This window comes from Penicillium brevicompactum (assembly GCF_028827555.1).
Source record: "Penicillium brevicompactum strain IBT 35665 chromosome Unknown utg000006l_segment0_segment0, whole genome shotgun sequence".
NCBI lineage: Eukaryota > Fungi > Ascomycota > Eurotiomycetes > Eurotiales > Aspergillaceae > Penicillium > Penicillium brevicompactum.
Window position 1 is genome coordinate 2,889,299 of NW_026623209.1, and position 19,477 is coordinate 2,908,775.

The following is a 19,477-nucleotide window of genomic DNA, read 5'->3' on the forward strand; positions in this document are numbered from 1 at the left end:
AGCTTGCACCCGTGGTCTGTTATTTAGCTTATGCATCTTTGGGATTTCACGATCATTTTGACGTGATTTAATTGAATTTTTTTCGTTTCATGATGAGTATCGAGCTGGAGGCCCTCGTCTTCGTATAGCAAATTCCTCAGTAGAGTCTACTACGTCGTCTCACCTTCTACTAACCCTTTCAAGGTTGCTTTAAAGCTACAAGACATCTAGAGCTTCTGGTTTTTGATTGGCGTCAATTGAGGTTATGAGAGGCTGGATTTAATTTCATCTAATGAACAAAGCCACTCAATTCGCTGATACATCGCTGCTATGTACAAAACCCTCAACTGAATACTACAATCATAGCTTCGCCTGCACCCCGTTCTCAAGCACATATCGATACCTCGCCTTCCCATCATGCATATCCACAAGTGCCGAGTTAACATTCCCCATCTCCCTCCTCTGAACCCAAGGCAAAACCCTCTTCTCCGCAGCAACCTGCAACATATCCCGAATATCCGCAGGAGACCCAATATTCGACCCAGTAACCTTAACACTCTTCTGAATCAAACTCCAAGCCATAAGCGGCGGTAGCGCATCCTCCGGCGCCCCAACCTGCACGAAAGTTCCATCCCGCTTCAACAAACGCAAATATTGCGCAAACGGCATATCATGCGCAGAAACCGTACACAAGATAACATCAAGCGTCCGCGAGTGCTTCTTCGCCCACCCCTTCTCTTCCCCAGTAGCAATAAACCCATCAGCGCCCAACCCATCAACAGCATCTTTCTTCTTCCCCGACGACCGCGAAATCCCAACCACGCGATCTGCTCCAAGCGCACGCGCAAATAGTATCCCCATATGCCCCAGCCCCCCAATCCCAATAATCCCCACCGTCTTGCCCGGCCCGACGCCGTATTTTCGCAAAGGCGCGAAAACAGTCACTCCACCGCATAGCAACGGCGCCGCCTCGGCAGAAGGTAGCGAGTCTGGAATCCGGAAGACGAAATGGGCTGGTCCACGCCAGGTATCGGCGAATCCGCCGAAGGACTTTGATCGGCCCGCGTCGAGATACCGTCCGTTATAGGTGCCTGTCATGCGGGCGCAGTAGCTTTCTTGGCCATCAGCGCATGCTTCGCAGTCTGCGCGAAGACATGAGCTGCTTTGGGCGCCTACGCCGACGCGGTCGCCTAGTTTGAGGTCTTTGGATGGTGATTGTAGGTTTGCGACGCTGGAGCCGATGCGCGAAACCGTGCCGATTATTTCGTGGCCTACGACGCAGGGATAGTCTGTTGGACCCCAGCCTGAGCGCAGGGTGTGGATGTCTGTGCCGCAGATGCCGCAGTGTGAGACGCGGATCTCGATGTCGGTTTCGGACCAGGGTTTTGGAGTGAATGTTGTGTAGACGAGGGGACTTTTGGAGTCGTGGGCGACCCAGCCTTTGAATGTTTCTTGGGACATCTTTGCGATTGTGGGTTTTGTTGATTGCTCTGTAGTATGTGGTGAGGAGCTTATGATATGTGTAATATGGGAAATAAGACCAATTGAGGCGAATGAAGAGATGTGGGGAGTGGAGCTTGACATGAGGAGAAGCCGAGGAAAGTTACCGAGGTCCATTTTATCTCCGAGAATATTCAACGTGTTTTGGAAGATCACAACTCCGTATTTACATGCTATGTACATTATTATGGGGTATCAATTGATTACCGGGCCACGCCCATCAGATCGTCAAGCTCGTCAGTAGTGAGTGTGCTCCGGCGGCGGTTGGGCGGCCTGGATGCCTTGTCTGGATGACTTCTCTTTCGAGATTCGCGCTCTTTTCGCTCACTTTGAGCTGCTCGAGCTTCATCCTCAACAGCCGCTAGCTTTTGTTGCACGCTCAGCGATTCCTTGTTGAGCTGGGAAAGATTAGTCCGCGGGAATCCTTGGGGGTGGTCGTCAAGGCATACCTGGTGGGTTTCTTTCGAGTTCGTCTTTCGCCTCGTTGGTCTGCGAGTCACATTCTCTGTTTTGAGGGCTTTCATCTCCAGTGTCTCGTCTTCCACGTTCTCCACGGCAGGGGAGCCCTGTAGGCCCGGGGTGAACGATACTTTCCGGGGGCGTTTGGCCATGCTGTTGTCGTTGCGTTCTCTCAAAACACGGTCAGGCCGTTCGGGTACTTTGCGGATCTTTGTCCTAGTCCTGGGATTCGAGATTTCGGGCTCTGGTGCTTTTTGTTCTGTATCAGGTTCCGGATCATGTGAATCTTGCTCTTCATCCTGGTCCTCAAGGATTGTTGGTATAGAGTTGGAGTCAGCACTCTGCATACTCGTGTCCCCAGCCGAGTTGATGCTGAGGTCGAGGTTCATGCCATGTTTTAACTCTTCCGCTTGGATGGAAGATCCGCCGTCTGCAAGGCGGCGTTGCCAGCCTCCCATCATAGTCACTGCTTGCGTCCACCGGCTTTCCATCTTCACCCAGCCTGCTCGCAGTCGTTTGATTTCCTCATCTCTGACCTCAACTTCCTCCAGAGGAACGAACGAGGGATTGGTAAGCAATGTCCGTAGGTGATCAAGCACAGTCTCCATATGAACAGAAAGTTCCTCACAGGAGGTTGGCAGTGAAGTGACAGTAGCGGGCTTCTGTATCACGCTTGCACCCATTCCAGCTGGTTCAGCTTCCTGTGTAGCTTCCGCCTGCGGTAAGCCCTGCAAATCCTTCAAAGTGTGAACGGTGTTTCGCGCAAGCTCAATCAAAGTATCATTCTCGTCACTAAGATTCTGACACAATTCCGTCAAAAAGTCGGTCGTCTCCTGCTTCAAGCTATAGCCGGGGTCATTGATTCGGTCTCCACCACTCGCACCGAGACGCGACCGGTCAGCTGTGGGGTTGATGTTGATGGTCGTCACACCCAGGCCTTCGCGCTTGCCTCGTTGTCTATCGGCCAGATGCGATTTGAGCTTTTGCATCTCCAGATCGCGCTTGCGGATATCATTGGCGCATTGCGCGCGCACTTGCGTGACCGTACTCTTCATGCGCTGGACTTGTTCCTTCATTCCGCGGATGGTCGCTTCGGCGCTGGAAACATTCGATTTGAGGGTGCGCTCCTGCGCCTCCGCCAGAGCTAGTGAACGAGTCATTTCCGATGTTTTCGTCTTCAGTTTTCCCTGCACAAGCGATGAGCGATTAGCGCTGTAATTTCAGGAGCATGAAAAGACTTACAATCTCGTTAGTCTGCTCCGCCTCGGTCGCCTGGAGGGTTCGGATGGTGGTAGACAAGCTTTCGCGGTGTTCAGACTCGCGCTGAATTCTGTTAGCATTGGTCGCGGTCGCATTGCAGCGCAGAAATACCCACATCTCGTCTCAGAACCAAATCGTTCACCAGATTGATCACACGAGCCATTGTTGCATCGGTCCCTCCATCTTCGTTTTCGGGGTCTGCGAAATCGATCGCACGGCCACCTTTCAGCAGACCCCTTGCCAGCAAAATATTGTTGACATAGGTCGACGCAGCCTGCAAGTTTTGCGACTCCATGGCGGCTATGGAGGATTGCGATGACCGACTCTGCATACCAAATGGGGAAGAAAGTAAACACGGGAAATACGGGGAGGGGCATGCGCCGAGTGCGCAAGGCGGTGCACAGCGGGGAATTCTGCCGCCCTCGCCTTGTTTGCACAGAGATATCTACAAATCTCGTCTACTTTCCTTCGTAGGGAGTGGTCGTGTTTGTATTTGTTATTGTTATTGAACATCAACATCATAGTACACCTCGTGAGTTGAAAAGTACAAAGAGGAGAAGGTACCCTGGGAGAGGAGATGAGAATGAAGTAAAGCGAGTTAGGAGCCAATCGGAATACAAGTACGGACAGACAACACAGACAGGGCGTCCGCTGATACGTATAATAGGCCTATCTGCCTGCGGGTGACCTGTGGATTAAAACTTTCTGAAATGCTGTATTGGACTGGCCAAACGAAAATGAAGCGGCCCAACCAATGATATGACCCGACCCCAAGACAACTCTCAACTACTGTTCGAGGCAGATGAAAGATGTCGAGTGGTCGTTTGTTTGATAGTTCGGCGCAAATTGGGTGTGCTCTGGTTATAACGGTTGCTAGCAGTTGAACTTACTTCGTAGTGCCGATACGTCGTGTTTCACTCGTCTCCCTTAGCATTGAGAAATTGGAGAAGCTTGGGTACATCTTCTTGTTCCCATCGATTGCGACCGACGAACCGAGTCGCTCGTAGAAATGCGCTTCAAAATACTCAGGGAAGAACCCGGCATATTCCCAATCGATGATAGCCTTTATCTTCAGGCTTCGGGGATCCACAATCACATTCTACTGGCAGAGATCATTATGGCAGAAGACGTATTCGGGATTCGCGCTCGTCAGTTTTGGCCAAATATCAGTGCTGGTTTGGCGCATAGCCCGATACGGGGGTATGACAATGCCCGACTGTCCACCAATTTCTTGAGACTTGATCTCGTGCAGAGTCGCTAAATGCCGATCGAGTTCAGCTGCGACACCTCTCTTTTGCTCCTCGTCCAATTCCGACATGGCTGGACCGTCAAAGAATTCCGTTATCAAGAGAAAAGAATCCTCAATTTCAAATGCACCGTAAACAACTGGAACTGGTATGTTGCTCGGCGTAGAAATCGCAGCGACTCCGCCTTATTCTGGAGTCTTTGCTTGCCCAAGCGGGGAATGTGAAGCCCTTTGTATCCGATTTTGTACTCGCTTGGGCGAAGGCTCCTTTTGATAAAGAGTCCGTCGCTGTGATAATATGTTCTTTCAGCAGTAATGCCAATGCATTTGTCAGATGATGTGTAATAAGAGAGTGGTCTTGCCAGATTTTTCTCGAAATTTTCAGGTGATTCACTGCCGTCGTCATGAGCAACATTTGATGAAGTCATTGAATGGGGTGAAAGAACAAAGACCGATGTGCCCAGATGCTCAACATACTGCGGAGATGGGGCTAGCGTGTTGTGGTTTATTGGGGTAGCTGACTCAGGCTGCTGTTTTGATTATGTCATGATCTGAGATCGTGTTCAAGGGCGGCGTCATGTAGAAGCGAAAGGGTCTCAAGTCTCAGGAATTATCCGGATTCCTATGTCTTCGTCAACCGCGTGAGCATTCGCTCTGCATGATGGCAACCAGATCAGATCCCCGTTTAGTACGCGGACCAGTCTCGAGAAAGAAGGTCAACACGGAGCAAGCCGCAGCTTATCAAAAGGCTGGTCAGGTTGCCTATAAAAAGGGTAATCTTCAAGGTGCCATTGAGTCCTTCACCCAGGTATGCCTGCTCTCGTTGATTTTATGACGCGTTGATCTAATCACTCAAATCAGGCATTGGCCGAGAACTCCGAAGATGTCGGGGTCTTGGACAACCGCGCGGCGACTTATTGCAGCTTGAAGCAGTACGCTCAGGCTCGCACTGATGCTCGCAACATGATTAAACTTGCACCAAATGATGACCGGGTAAGTATCAGATTCTATACGCTTTCCAACATTTTGCACGCGGAGTGGCTATCTCAATCTCTCTCCCTCGGCAAATCTCAACACTCATTTTCTAACAGAGCATAGGGTTATCTACGCCTTGCTAAAGTCTTGTGCCTTGATGGTAGTTTCGAAAAAGCTCGGGATATTTATGAATATGCTCTTCAGAAACTCCCGGTTGAACACAAAGGTCGCGATGTATGTGGCTTCTTACCCCAACTAACATCCCGCCATTGTATACTGACATCCACTCTCAGGTCATCTCTAATCTCCTCAAAAAGCTTCGTGATAGGCTAGCCGGAGGTAATCGTCGTGACCCATTTACAGCTCTACCGCTGGAAATTGCTCATCTCATTCTAAGACTTCTGACCTTCAAGCAACTCGCGTGAGTAGCACTGCAGTGCCAAGTTAGATTCCAACTAATATTCAAACCTAGGGCGATTTTACGTGTCTCCAAAGGATGGAGCAAGTTTGTTGGAGGTCTCCCAAGCCTTTGGATGTCGATTGATCTATCTGGGGCCAGATCTCGTGTCCCCTGGACGTCTGTCCGAAATTACATCCATCGGTCACGGGTAGAACTTACCAATGCAAATATAGAGAACCTTGTTCCGGCTTCAACGCCGAAAGTGCTAGACATGCTGAGCAGATGTCCCAAACTTGAACACCTGGAATTGATGGTCGCTCACGAGCAGCCAAAAGAATTCTACGCCAAGATCAAGGCGTTTCGACAACTGAAAAGCATCACCTGTGGACCAGAAATCAAGCTGTCTCATGCCTCCATCGGTAGCATCCTTTCTAGTCTTCCTCGACTGGAGCGGGCCGCATTTCTTAATGTCTGGGATGCGCCTACGAGAGCTTCACGGCCTGCAACATGGCCACAGCGTCTGCCAAATATGAAGAGCCTTACAATCGCGTCTTCCCAAGAAGATCGGACAGGTCTCGCATTTCCTAATGTCGTTCCAGGTCTTGGATCGGTAAGCGCCCCTGTATATCACATTGCGGCACGTACTAATGATCCATTGTAGGCAACTGAACCTGCATTTCCAAAACTGGAGGAACTGCGATTGATATGGGAGCCGGCTCGATCATGCTCTTACCGCTTCGACCCGGTCCAAGAAGGCGAACATCTCCCACCACTGCGGGTATTAGACCTACGTGGCGCCGCTATCCAGCCTAACCTCTATTCAATCCTCCCAGACACCCTTCACACACTCAGATTCTATTCAGGCTCAATTGAAGACAACGTGGTGGGAGGATTCGGTGGCAATCTCCTGATACCTGGAGCAAATCGTCTTCCAAAGCTCAATACTGTCGTGTTCAACGATACTCCCTGGGTCAACCAGGAAACGCTCTCCCTCTTCCTCATGGAATCCAAAGCCCCAATCAGAAATCTCCAAGTCAGCTTCTGCCACAACATCAAAAGTAAAGATTTCCTCGAACTCTTGGGGGATCCAAACGGCGAAAATCCAGAGCTGGCAAACATCACCGAGCTAGGCGTTGCTTGCATGGCTGACATGGATGATATCAACGTCGGTCATTTGTGGACTATATTAACAAAGCTGAAAGCACTTGATCTATCTCAAACCAAGATAACAGGATGCACTATTCGCATGTTTGCAGACACGCGGAAAGAAGATCCCACAGAGGCAAAAATGGAAACACTCATAATCAAGGGATGTGATGATGTCTCTCGGGACGCAATCGATTATGGACGAAGCGTGGGGTTGAAAATTATCACCTGAGAAAGCAATCAGCGTTGCGACGTTCTGAACATTCGCACCTACTACCCAGAGTGAAACTCGGCGCGTGCATGCGGATTTACCCATATCGAGGGAGCAGTCTTATGAGCGGAATCTTGGACCGAACAAGGTTCGAGAATGAGCAATCACCTAGCAGGTCTACGGTTGTCGTGATCGATTGATATTTTAAAGATCATCATCAATGCGTGACCCCAAAGACTCTGCACTGGCCTTTGCCCGGTGACGCTCGAATACCGCGTGGAAACCGCGCTAAGGCAAGAAGATCAGATGCTGGAATCAATCAAGTTACCTATCGTAAGATTTGTTTCAATAAGGGTACGTCTTTGCATTAATGAGGATACAGGCTCTCACGAATGGACTTAGAATACAGGAAATAACCACCATTCAAGAACAAACGACCCATTGCGGGCGGAAAGAATCGTATGTGAGTGGGCCTTGAGTTCCTGCCAGGGTAGCCATGTGCAGAAAACACTGTTTAACAGAGACGTTGAACGGACTTGTCTCCTGGTAAAAACCCTCACCGAGCACAATCGGAGAATACTGAATTTCCCAAACGCCGTCCACCAGGACTTGACGCAGGAAGAAAACAGTTTCGTCATAAGTAGTGTAAAACCCATAAGCACACTTCAGATCTTGCAGGTATTGTATTGGTTGGGCGAGAAGATGTCGAAGCGCATGATCATTCTCATATGCAAATGCAAGGCATGGCTTGTGAGTATTGACCCAGGGTACCTTGATTTCGCCAACGACTTTTAGCTCTTCCCTGCTTGGTCTTTAGAACAATGTCGGGTGTTTTCGTATAGGAAAGACCTAAGCATCTGAAGTCCGAAAAGTTCAAGTCGATCCCCTGCGCTTCGAATATTCGGCCCAGCTCTTCACCACAATTTTGGATAAATCGACTCTGCACTCCAGACTCGTCACCGACCTCGAAATATTCATGCACAGAGTCAATGTGCTGTAACCTGATGCTTGTCCTCCTCCATGATTGTGCTGCGTCTGTGTCTTGGACATCCTGCAAGAAGTTCTCCCAAGGCTTTAACGGGCCATTGTATTGCAACCTGTGGAGTGCGCTGGAGGTAGTGCGGTTGTCACCTAAGCGTAATGGAGGAACCCGTGACCGTGTTGCAGGCTTAACAGTAACGCGACCCATGGTTCTAGAGCAAATCCTGTCGGCGGAGTGACGTCAGTAAACATGTAACTGAAATAAAACTCCGTAAATTCATCATCACTTCACAACTCACAGGGAATCTCTGCGAATATTCACAAAGATCAAGAAGGCTGTCTTGATAGAGAGAAAGAGAGAGGCGAAGGAGAAAAGAAAAATAAAAAAAGCTCAAGAGCAAAGTGAAAATTGTGCGCGTATAGATAACCTGAAGCCCAAGGCTTCCACGTCAGTCGGGTGGGTGGTCACTCATCATTCACTTTTTTTCTTTCTCCCATACTCCCTCTCTTCGTCTCTTTCCCGGCTCCATCCATCAAAATCTCACTCTGTCTTTCAAAAGTCTACCGGCTCAGTATGCGTCAGGTTACCACCCCGTTCCTGATTAGCCTAGAAGGTGGTCAGATTACAACGGATACCGATTCTCGCCTCTCGTTGCCTGCGCAAACATGGGTCATCACTCAGCATCTTGGGGAGACTGCTGTTCAGGCCCACCAAGAGGAGGTTGCGCGACTTGGCCCTAGTTCAACTTTAGCCAAATTCCTCTGCTATCGAAAAGACGATGTGACTCAAAAGCCCGCCTTCATGAGAATCTATCACCAAGTCCCGATTATCGATACAGAGTACTGCAAGCCCGAGGCTAGAGCACTTCAAGCTGTTCCAAAATACATGCCCAACGAACTCAAGGCATTCCAAAAGCTGGCGTCCATGGCATGCAATGTCACTCCTGCGCTCCTGGGCTACAAAGAGGCACAACAAGGCGACAACGGACTCGTTCCCGGGGGCTTTTCCGTTTGTATTGTGTGGGACAAGGTGCCCGGAGAGTCTCTTTCAGAGGAGTACTTCTGGAGCTTGGATCGTGGCGCTCGCGACGATATTCGTCGAGAATTTCGCCGAGTCAATGAGTGAGCCATCACTCCGCATTCATTGGTATTGAAGCTAACTTTTCGAGAAGAGAGTTTTTGCCCTGCGGAGTGACCGCAATCCCCATGTCGACCACAAACCTGATCTATGATAAGGTCTCTGGGTCAATGTGAGTGATCGTTCCATTTCTATATTGACGCTGAAGGGTATGTGCTAATATCCGTTTCCTTTTAGTCACATCTGCGGTTTTAGCATGGCCGCGTTTCCCTCACCCCCAGTGAAATGGTCTGACACGCTTTATCTTATGTACGGCCTGGCAAACTACGTCCCCAGGCCGGGCCGGGTTATGGATACATTGGATAGGAGTCAGTGGGAGTTCTGACGAGGGGGGTGACAGATCAAAAGGTTGTTCCAATTCTTATGCCTCATTTTGATGATAGCTGTCTTTCTTTATCAATCGAAATATGAGATCAAGCCAATACATAACTACTCCTGTTTGTAAGCAACTATCGTCGTCTTTTTGGCCGCGCGTGACCGCGGCACTGAGGCTTGTTATTGTAATCTAGGACAACATATTATATAATCTCAAGACTTCTAATGTTTCCAAGCTCTCAAATAACTGGACCTGACTTCTTCATTGGATACAGCCAGGGCAGCTTGCCATTCATCACCTCCGAGGAAGGTACGTAGTCCAAAATTCGAGCTTTCTGGAACTCAGGAAATAAACGAAAGCGAAGAAACAAACTCTCAAACCAAGGGAGGATGGAAATGTACCGAGAGAAAAGCCAGTAAATCGGGTTGGCCCAGGTATGTAGACGCGTTTCCAATCCCGAGTTAGCAAAATCGGCTACCAGCGAACACTCCGGGCTCTTGCGAATAGTTTCATATGTCTTGAAAACTTTCGTCAGAGTCTCAGAAGCTGGAGATTCATCGGCGGTTGCCCGAATGCTGGCTCTGAGAAGATTGCACAGTATCACGACGTCCTGGACGCCATTATTGAATCCGAGCCCTAGGTGCGTCGTGAACTTATGGCAAGAATCTCCTACAAGCACAATCCTCCCTAGGCTCCAATGCTTGACTATTCCCTCTTGTAGATCGGTAAGACCGAATGTAGACATGTTCGGCCACACGTCCTCGACTTTCAAGGTTCTGGTAAGTGGAAAATCGGCAAATTCTCCTGCCAGCCTCTCAATGTCTTTCTCGTTGTACCGAGTATGCTCTGTGGTCGGTTTTGGCAGCTTGTCGTATAAAAAGAACCACCCACGATGCTTGCCGCTGAGGTACACCGCAGACTTCCCCGAGGACTGAACATCGTACCCTTGTCCAGGAGTAGAGATTGCTGGAAATGCGCCATAGAGCAGCCGGAATGATGAGGTATAAGGCGTTTCCGAATCCCAGTCCCTAAGCGGGTTCGTTCGAAGAGCGATTTCGCGCATCAGTTGGCGGGTTTTGCTGTGGACGCCATCTGCACCTATGACCATAGATCCCCGATAGATACTACCGTCGACACAGGAGACTGTGGCACTATCACCGTGGTCCTCTATGGCCGATAGCTTTTTTCCTGTGATAACCTTTGGCTTCGCAGTTTTGGGTAGGCAATCGTATATGATTCGGAGGAGCTCGGCGCGGTGAAAAACAACGGATCCGTGACCGTGGCTGATTTTGTCAGACAAAATTGATAAACTTCGGCTTCAACTTCCCACCTCTCCTTGAGTTTCTTGTGCCTTGGACTTTCGTTCAGGACTTTTCCATCTTTGGTAAAAGACAAATGATGGTTGAGCTCAGTGCCCCACGGAAGCAGAGTCTCTAAAATGTCAAGTTGGTGAATCACCCTGAATGTCTGTGGGTACAGCACGATGCTAGCCCCTGAATCTTCAACGATTGAATGTCGACTCTCTAAAAGAACGAAATCGATCCCAGCGCGATGGAGAGCATGGGCAGCGATGAGCCCTATTGGACCCCCGCCCACGATGATCACTTTGAACCCGCTCGTCATTTGGAAAGAATGTTGACGAGGGTGCGTTAATCAAAGGGGAGATGGGACGCGTTGAATGTTCTCTACCTTGTTACACAGAAATGCACATTGCAAAATTATACTTATGCATCCAGGCGAAAATCAGTCGAATACGAGAATCACGAAGGTCTAAGCAGTCTCAGGTGAGCCCCGCCATTTTCTGAACTATCACATCGTGCCCAGATATGATCGCCGTGCATTTGCAGGATTAATTCTGGACGATCCGGGTATCTCTGATCGATAGGAGCAGTGCCAGGCGATTGCTATCGATGTGGTGCATTGCGTGAGCCAACCCGATGAATCTTGATTACTTCCCATGCTGATTTCTGATAGGCGTGTCATGTTCGACCATCCAGTATGATTTCTCGACGAAAACAGCTTCCACCATATGAGTCTGAACATACCGTTTTACTCCGTAGTTATCACCAAATTAGGCCTCGGGTCTCATGCATTTACCGTGGCCCACACCAGAAACAACCGAAGCACCTGGGCAGCATGTTAACATAGGGAAACAAGAAACACATTGGTCAACGTGAGGCCATGAAAATAAAAGGAGCTCTCCAGTCAAAGCTTGAGCCTGGGCACTTGCCTGCGTACTCCGTAGATGACCGATAGAGCAACAGTGAGTTGACTCTACTGCAAGCCCTTTCCCAGAACCGGTCTACATTATTGACAACCAGAATTCTTACGCTCATTGCTTCTCTCACGAAAGTCCTATCAATGATAAAAATATCGGGAATAGATTACATACCACTATCAAGGAACCAGTCCCGAACCAATGTCCACCTACAAAATACAAAGCCCAAAGCAATGCTCACAAAAGAAAACGCCCTTCATGCACCATGTTTCCATCAATCATTGCCAATCCACTTCCATCATTCACTCATTCGCAAATATCCACCCTTCGCTCAACCCAGCACCCTCATGACCACCTGGGCACATCCAACACCCGGTCAAATAGCACGAGTCAACCAAGACCCCAACAGCCGCTCACCAGGAGCAACCCGCGATCCAAATGACAAATCGCAGCCGTACAGATCTCTCAAAGCACCGCAATGCCAACGACAACCAGTGTCGTGGGACGCAATGTCGAGAGAATTCCACAATCAGCCAGACCTCCACCAGTGGCCCAGCCACTCGCAGAGAATAAGAAGAAAATCACCGACACGAGCCCTTCTCGCGCGAATACCCAGAGTCCGACCAGCGGGGCACAGCAGATACACGCGAGTGTCGGTCACAGGCATAGCCGACGAGAACGGTCTTTTCCTGGACGGTGTGGCCTCGTTGACCATATGCTTGACAGGGGTCGATGGAGTGCTCGAAGTAAAGACATTTGCAGACGGAGTAGCGCTCGACGACTTTATAGCACATTTTGAAAGGTTGAGTAGAGAGGATGTCGGGGAATAAGTTTCCGGGAGTCGAGTTGAATAGTAGGAGATTATAGTGAAGCGAGCCAGCCCGGGGAGAATCAAAGAGGGAAAGACGGAAAGGAAAGTAGAAAAAGGATTGAGAACCGTGTAGATCAAAAAAAGAGAGAGGGAGCATGTCGGAAATATGATTTTAAAACAGAACATATACGAAACCGAAAATGATCTACTATCTGTTCAGCCCTATGAGAAAATCGTGGCCCCAGGAAGAAACGGAACGGAGTAGCCGATGGGGCGCGCCCAATGAGAACCTGCTGGACAGGGGCCTCTGCTGCCATCCAGAGCCGTTTACCCCTCCAGTGCCCAGGTGGGGAAGAAGAGGGGGAAGAGCTGGTGATTCAGCTGGCTGTGTGCGAAAGGAGCCTCATAATTGCTAATTCGAGTAATAAGCACCAACTACTGAGAGCTCGGCATAGTTCGTCAACGAGTCACAACGGTCAAGATGGTGAAGACGGTGAAGACATACTGAAGAAGCACCCCGCGGCGGGCACTTTTGGTGTGGTGAGTCGGTGTGAGCCAAGGCTGAGTCCACATCGGGCGTTGTTAGTCTCTCTCTAGTATGGTTTTTTTTAGCTTGTGTCCTGTTGATCGACATGACTACTCCCGTACTCTTGCTGCTCAGCCTCTTTGGGTTTCTTGAGCCTCATCAAAATTACACTATACACATCTGTCTCTTCAGGATCCTTGATATACATGTAAATTCTTTATTAAACCGCTTCTCGCGGGGAAATTCCTGGGACACTCTTGATGTGCGGTGACTCGATTTGTGCGTGGATTAGGCTCCCGCATTTAGATGACGCTAAGAGGTCAACCGTGATTATCCAGAACCGGTTTGGTTGGCTCCAACCGTGGGCTGCGACGGAGTACTGGGGACTATCTCGTAGGGCTGAGGCGTCAGGCCCACTTAGGTCGATTACCATTTCCGAAGTTCCAAGGGTGGGAGTGCACGCATACTCCATACAGGTCTTGACTCTAAATTAATGATTGCTATCGTACAAGGTACACAGAAATAAACCAGCCTGCAACCACCGAGAAATGATACCCAACTCCGTGACTTTGCTGTATATCCCAGGCCCTAAACAGCGCCAAGGGCACCGTGGCTCAATCCACGAGCCAGGCCGAGTCTTAACATGCGGAGGATATCTTCGCCTTTGCCGGACTCCGGTAATCCTGCACGCCAGTCCCAGCCTCGAGCGGCGTCAGCGCCAATGAGAACCGCGGAGCTGCCAACGGATCCTGCACCGGAGCCGGAGCGGGTGCGGGATTCCAGCATGTCATTCCCGATGACGGAGAAGCTGGATGTGTTGAAGTTGACGGATTTCTTGAGCAGGGATCGGGGGGGAGGGGCGATCGGTTGCTTCTCCGCGGGTGGAAGACTGGTATTCGAGGAGGGTGGAGTGGAAGCATTCCTCGCATTGGGCGTAGACGCGAGGAGTCACAGTCTCCAGGTCTTCGATCGCGGAGAGGATGGTGAATTGTTGTGAGACGGTAAGGATAGCGGTTGGTTCTGATTTTGTTAGTCCATCTGTTGATCGGGAAAAGAGATTTGGGGACTTACGTTGCACAAATGCCAGTGCTTCACCCAGCAGTGCGAGCAGGCCATCAACTTGGACGGCCGAGTCGCGGTCCGGGTCGTACAGGCCTCCATAGATGTTATCCGCGGCACTGCCGATGACAGCTGTGAGAGCCTGGGCTGCAGCACGGCGACGGGCCAATGGCTTGTACCGTGGTTTTTGTCCTTCGCTCAATTCAATTTCCTCGTCCCGAATTTCGTAGAAACGGCGTAGAGTAGCGTAGCCACTGAGATAGAACTGGAGAATCCGGGCAGCTTCCTCATCAATTTGAGCGATAGAGGACAGGCATGCCTTGGGTTCCTTCATGAGGGAACGCAGCTGCTCGTCAAGCTCGGCTGTCGCGGGGTATGCGCGGGATTGCACCAAGCTGTAGGAGATTAAAAGGTCGACAACCGACTTCACCTTGCGCCGACTCTGGGCACGCGCGTAGCACACCAGAGCGAGGCCGAAATTCTCAGCTTTCGAGGTCAACATGTCGCCGAATCGCTGGTCAAGTTAGTGTTTGGGTCAAGCCTCAATTGCGTTGTGTCACTTACCTCAGATACTCTGCGTCCTTGGTCATCCAACTCAAGCTCCGAGCAGAGAACAACCAATCTATCTAATTGGTCCGGGGTTTCCAATGGAAGCTTATCAACAATTTCAGACACAGCCTTCTTCATCTCGCGGCCATCGTCGAAACGGTTCAACACTTCGAGAGACAGCTCCCAACCCTCACGTGAACCGTTCTGGTCCGCGATCACGGGCCGGTCGTAAAGCGCAAACGCATATTTGCGGAGAACATCGTCCTTCCGCAGTTTTGTGGAAGACTTCGGCACTTGACCGTAGGAGAGCACCATCAGATCGGTCTCCGAGAGTCCAGGCATAGATTTCTGACTGCTGCCAGATTCAAACCATCCACCCTGACTAGCAATTTCTGCGGTGGCAGCTGCCACGCACAGGGACCAGGTCTGCACCAGTTCCAGCACACCTTGCACATTCCCTTCAAAGACAGAGGCGAGACCCACTTCGACGCTGTTCATGGTGTTGGGTCGGAAGTCTGCACTATCGGAAGCGTCTGTGGTAGTGTGGCTGAGAGCCTGTGCTAGGCGGTTGCGGTAAGCATCGCGCATGTTGCGGTCGACGGCGCGAACGTGATTCTTAGGCCCACGCGAGCGCAAGAAGTCTTGGAATTGATCGCCTTCGTTGTCTCCAAAGTCCAACCCTTCGGCGTCATCTTCACCATCCCACCAAGCTGTCAAGGTGACCGTGGCCTCCACCCAGTCCTGAGATTTGCTCTTGATTGCCGAGGGGTCGCCTAGGATAATCCGATAGATAGATCTCAGACTCTGGTAGATTGACCACGGGACACGGCTTTCGGCCATGCGAGCGGACTGGGCGAAGGATGTCGTTTTTTGGTTGAAGTTGGCGAATGTAGACATTCCGAAGTTGACGGCCTGGAAGCGAGGTTCCTGAACGGGAACGTTGGATTCGTCGCGCTCCTCGCCTTCAGCGAAGGTCTCGAGATCGGTGACAGCGGAAAGAACGCGCTTGCGGTATTGAGACCACTCGTGCCCCGTAACATCCCAGTCGGCGTTTTGAGTGGAGGGGGACGACTCTAGGATCTGAAGAGCCTTGTTTACACAGCGCTGAATGTTCTGTAGTTGCGCGCCACGGTAACCTGGCTGGGGAAGTCCGTCTTCGAGGGCGGATCGGGCGTAGTTGAAATCCGCCGAGCGGAGAACCTCTGCTGCATCGCTCAACCGGCCGCGCAGCACAGATGAGATGATAATATCCCAGAAGTTGGTGGATGCTGTAGGATTTGGCTCCACGTACTTCAATGCCTGTAGATCCTTCGTTTGTGACGCGTGGTTGCCACTAAGCCATTCTAGCAGCACACGGGGAAGCGCCTTGGGGACGGCCGGTCGCCCGACAGCTTTGATGAGCCCAGCTGTGCGCATAGGGTTGACACCAGCAACCGAGGGGATTTCGCGGGGAGGATGGTGGATTTCAAGGAGTAAGGAAGCCAAAAAGATTGCCTTCGCAAGACCGGGAGCCTGCTCCCCGGGTCCAATACCCCCATGGGCGCCATATGAACGATCCGTCAACTTGTCGCCGGTGGAAACTCGCCAAGTCTCCACCAATTCCTTCGAAACGTTGGCGAGGACCGCATCGTAGTCAACGTGGGTGAACTCTGCCGCCTTCAGCTGATCGCAAAGCTTGCCAATGACTTCTTCGGTGTTCAGAATGAAGTCGTTGTTTTCGTGAATGGGGGGAATCATCGAACGAGAAGCGATGTTGTGTAGAATGGAAGGCAAGGCGGACGATTTCTTCGGGTTGAGGTTCTTGCGGATTGGTGATTGCTTGGTCCAATTTTCATCGAGTTTCGGTCGCTTGGCGTCGCTAGGGTTGGAGTATATGGGTTTGCGCTGAGCTCCAAGCGATGGTTCAGACTGGAAAGGGTTTCCGAAAGCCGAATCTAAGAAGTTGAATTTCTTCGACGGATCCTGGATACTCTCATCCATTGGGTCAGCTGCTTCCTCCTGATCCTCTTCCATTTCTTCCTCTTCTTCAAACTCCTCCTCGGGGAGATGGTGTTCCTGATCAATCTCATCTTCTTCATGGTAATCGGTCATTTTCGAGGAAGCAAATCCGTTTGAGTCGCCGAATCCTAGTGATTCGCCGAATGTGCTTCCATTAGTCATTCCGAAGCGCAAGCTTGACTTTCCGAGCGGCTGCGAAGAGGGGGCTTTTGTTTGTTTTGGCGGGGCATAATCAGTCGAGCCGAAGGAGGAACCGAAAATGCTGTCATTTGTGTTGATGTTTCCAGATTGGGTGAAGAAGGAGTTGGAGAGTGTGTTGTTGGCGAAAGAGGTCTGGTTAGTAGCAAAGCTGCCCTCATTGTGCGTGAATGAGTTGATGCGTGAGCCACCATTGATATGAGTTGTCGGTTGCGCAAATGAACCTGTTGTTGTTGAAGGCGGCGGACCGGCAGGAGTTGTTGAGATATTGCTCCAGAGGCTGCGAGAGCGATCTCTCTCGGGTGTCTCAGGTGGACTGGACTCGTAAGGGACTTGAAAAGACATGGTCGGGGGTGATCACGGTGGACAGAGACAGGTCAAAGGCATCCAAAGATGTAGGTTTTGGGCCGCAACAGCTTTGCGAGATGGAAGAGAGAGCTAGCTACTCCCTGATGAAGCTGATCAAGGTTGAATATCTCACGTGGGAGTAAAAGAAAGAGCAGTGCGGAGACCAACGGAGCGCTTGACCTCCCTGAGATCTGAGGTTGTTTTTTTTTTGGTTGGTCTTGACATCTTCGACGCGACGGCGAAAGTTCTCAGGCACCCAGGCCAAAATCATGTGACCGAGTCACGTGCTACTATACACTCACAAAATCAACATCTGAGAGTTTGTTAGCATGTAAGATACATATTTTTCTTCGTTTCGACTCGGTTTTGTGATGTAATGACTGAAGGTGCTCTAACTCTGGAAGGACCGAGAACATCGCACTTTGAGTGAATGATTCACGCCTTGTTCATTTCTTTCGACCTTGAAACGGCCTCGGTCAAAGAAAAAAAAAAAAAAATTATTTAATTCTCGCCAGCTCTGTCAACACATCATACCAGGATAATGATATTCGACTGCTCACTTGCTTGGCTATGTAGGAAACCTGTCGATGACTCTCATATGACATCCGACTTACAGTTATCTTCGCATTCCGTGTGCCATCCATCATTGGATATAGCAAACAAACTCGTGTTCTCACAGCCCAACACAGCCACGAGGCCAGCAAACGTGGTAGATATGACGTCCCGGGTTCACACCAACTTCCCGAATTAGACTCAAATTAGAGATCTGCACGAGAACCCTGAGGCTCAGTTCACGTGGGCGCGACGTGTTTCTACTTTCAATTTGGGGGCCGCAGTCTGATTGGCCCGTTGCCCTGCACTGCCTGAATATCCAGGGACTCCGTGGATGTTTGGGGGCCAGTTCCCTTCAATCTGATTGCCCCGAACGCCCTCAGCCTTGTTCAACCTCCTGAATCTTATGGAGTAGCAGGGCTGAGGGTTCGGGGCAGATCCGACTTGAACAAAATAAGATCAATATATAACACCCTGTCCCTACCAGGGGGAGGGAAAGAATTCATCCAAAGTCATAAATTCAATGATCATTTACCATCCCACGATCATTTTCAGACCCAATCTAAAACCACCATGAATCCCACTTCCAAATACATCATCACCCACAGCTTCTGGCGTCACCATTACGAGGTCAGCACACCGAACAAAACCCACCTGTTTCATGTTGCCAATTCCAGCATGACGCCCGGTAAACCGGACCTTACTTTTCACGCGAGCACCGACAGCAACGGGCCTATTGCGGGGGTCTGCAAGTTCCGACATTTCTCCTCGGACTCAGAGATCGGCCTTGGCAGCCCATCTTTGCCAGGTCGCATGGAGTGGGAGTATCTGCACAAGCAGGGTTTTACGAAACGCCAATTCTGGTTCCGCATGCGCCTAGAGGATGGCAGCAAGCAAACCTTCACTTGGAAACGAACTCACTCGCTTGGCAGTGGCTATGAAAACTATAAACTGGTCGAGGAGGGGAGCAATAATGTCGTCGCGGTCTTTTCGTCCGGGAGTGCGTTTTCTAAAACGACGGGTTCCTTGGACGTTTATTGGGGCCTCGGTCAACGCTTTAATCTGATGGCGCTCATGTCGGGACTCACGGTGGTTGAGCGGGCCAGGAGAGCAAGGACCAGCGCGGCTGCAAGCGCTGGTGGGGGGAGCCGGGGCTGCTGCCGGCGGGGGAGGGGGTTGTTAAGCCAAGACCTGGGAGTTTCATGGCGCTTTGTACAACATTTTGACACATTTATTGTTCGTTTCCAGCGAATTTACGATTTTAAGAGCCGAGAGAACCCCAGAAGGTGTTTTGGTAATTTGTGACTCGAGGTTCATGAGTCAGGATTTGGGGCTCGCAGAGTTCTTTGTCCGGGTCCAACGGCGTGGCCGGTAGGAATAGCCAAATTACGTTAAGCATGAATTTTAAGACTGTGGGTGGGCATATCTTAATGTCTTTAAGCGATTTTCGATCCGATGAATCGATCGAATCAGATCGATGTAAACTAAAAGTACCAAGGCCCTTGAGGCAGTGCAGGAGAGACAATGTTTCAGATTAGACAAGCCTTTTTTAATGTTTGATCGACAGGGTTTTGACCTCGGGGTCCGCGGGCCCTTTTCTGTGGGTT

At 50.4% G+C, this 19,477-nt stretch overlaps 9 protein-coding genes across 9 annotated transcripts; 3 read left to right on the top strand and 6 right to left on the bottom strand.

Moving 5' to 3' along the window:
* Positions 1–339: 339 nt before the first annotated feature.
* Positions 340–1,440, bottom strand: N7506_009293 (NAD(P)-dependent alcohol dehydrogenase; the record flags this gene model as incomplete). Its single annotated transcript, XM_056958586.1, has 1 exon — positions 340–1,440. The coding sequence occupies one exon, from the start codon at positions 1,438–1,440 to the stop codon at positions 340–342; it is 1,101 nt and encodes a 366-aa protein (XP_056807976.1).
* Positions 1,441–1,682: 242 nt separating this feature from the next.
* On the bottom strand, positions 1,683–3,493 carry N7506_009294 (uncharacterized protein; the record flags this gene model as incomplete). The annotated part of the gene is made up of 3 exons (XM_056958587.1): positions 1,683–3,125; positions 3,181–3,261; positions 3,314–3,493. The coding sequence occupies 3 exons, from the start codon at positions 3,491–3,493 to the stop codon at positions 1,683–1,685; spliced, it is 1,704 nt and encodes a 567-aa protein (XP_056807977.1).
* Positions 3,494–4,297: 804 nt separating this feature from the next.
* N7506_009295 (uncharacterized protein) lies at positions 4,298–4,516 on the bottom strand (the record flags this gene model as incomplete). Its single annotated transcript, XM_056958588.1, has 1 exon — positions 4,298–4,516. The coding sequence occupies one exon, from the start codon at positions 4,514–4,516 to the stop codon at positions 4,298–4,300; it is 219 nt and encodes a 72-aa protein (XP_056807978.1).
* Positions 4,517–5,105: 589 nt separating this feature from the next.
* N7506_009296 (Leucine Rich Repeat domain protein) lies at positions 5,106–7,197 on the top strand (the record flags this gene model as incomplete). Its single annotated transcript, XM_056958589.1, has 6 exons — positions 5,106–5,252; positions 5,306–5,437; positions 5,543–5,653; positions 5,713–5,840; positions 5,892–6,429; positions 6,481–7,197. 6 exons carry the CDS (start codon positions 5,106–5,108, stop codon positions 7,195–7,197), a joined length of 1,773 nt encoding a protein of 590 aa, XP_056807979.1.
* A 1,534-nt stretch (positions 7,198–8,731) lies between these two features.
* On the top strand, positions 8,732–9,620 carry N7506_009297 (uncharacterized protein; the record flags this gene model as incomplete). Its single annotated transcript, XM_056958590.1, has 3 exons — positions 8,732–9,279; positions 9,330–9,407; positions 9,473–9,620. The coding sequence occupies 3 exons, from the start codon at positions 8,732–8,734 to the stop codon at positions 9,618–9,620; spliced, it is 774 nt and encodes a 257-aa protein (XP_056807980.1).
* Positions 9,621–9,849: 229 nt separating this feature from the next.
* N7506_009298 (FAD-dependent oxidoreductase) lies at positions 9,850–11,234 on the bottom strand (the record flags this gene model as incomplete). The annotated part of the gene is made up of 2 exons (XM_056958591.1): positions 9,850–10,894; positions 10,942–11,234. 2 exons carry the CDS (start codon positions 11,232–11,234, stop codon positions 9,850–9,852), a joined length of 1,338 nt encoding a protein of 445 aa, XP_056807981.1.
* A 1,176-nt stretch (positions 11,235–12,410) lies between these two features.
* Positions 12,411–12,623, bottom strand: N7506_009299 (uncharacterized protein; the record flags this gene model as incomplete). Its single annotated transcript, XM_056958592.1, has 1 exon — positions 12,411–12,623. The coding sequence occupies one exon, from the start codon at positions 12,621–12,623 to the stop codon at positions 12,411–12,413; it is 213 nt and encodes a 70-aa protein (XP_056807982.1).
* Positions 12,624–13,754: 1,131 nt separating this feature from the next.
* N7506_009300 (putative nuclear pore complex subunit Nup85) lies at positions 13,755–17,315 on the bottom strand (the record flags this gene model as incomplete). Its single annotated transcript, XM_056958593.1, has 4 exons — positions 13,755–13,974; positions 14,057–14,186; positions 14,238–14,739; positions 14,790–17,315. The coding sequence occupies 4 exons, from the start codon at positions 17,313–17,315 to the stop codon at positions 13,755–13,757; spliced, it is 3,378 nt and encodes a 1,125-aa protein (XP_056807983.1).
* A 1,128-nt stretch (positions 17,316–18,443) lies between these two features.
* On the top strand, positions 18,444–19,175 carry N7506_009301 (uncharacterized protein; the record flags this gene model as incomplete). Its single annotated transcript, XM_056958594.1, has 1 exon — positions 18,444–19,175. One exon carries the CDS (start codon positions 18,444–18,446, stop codon positions 19,173–19,175), a length of 732 nt encoding a protein of 243 aa, XP_056807984.1.
* Positions 19,176–19,477: the final 302 nt, after the last annotated feature.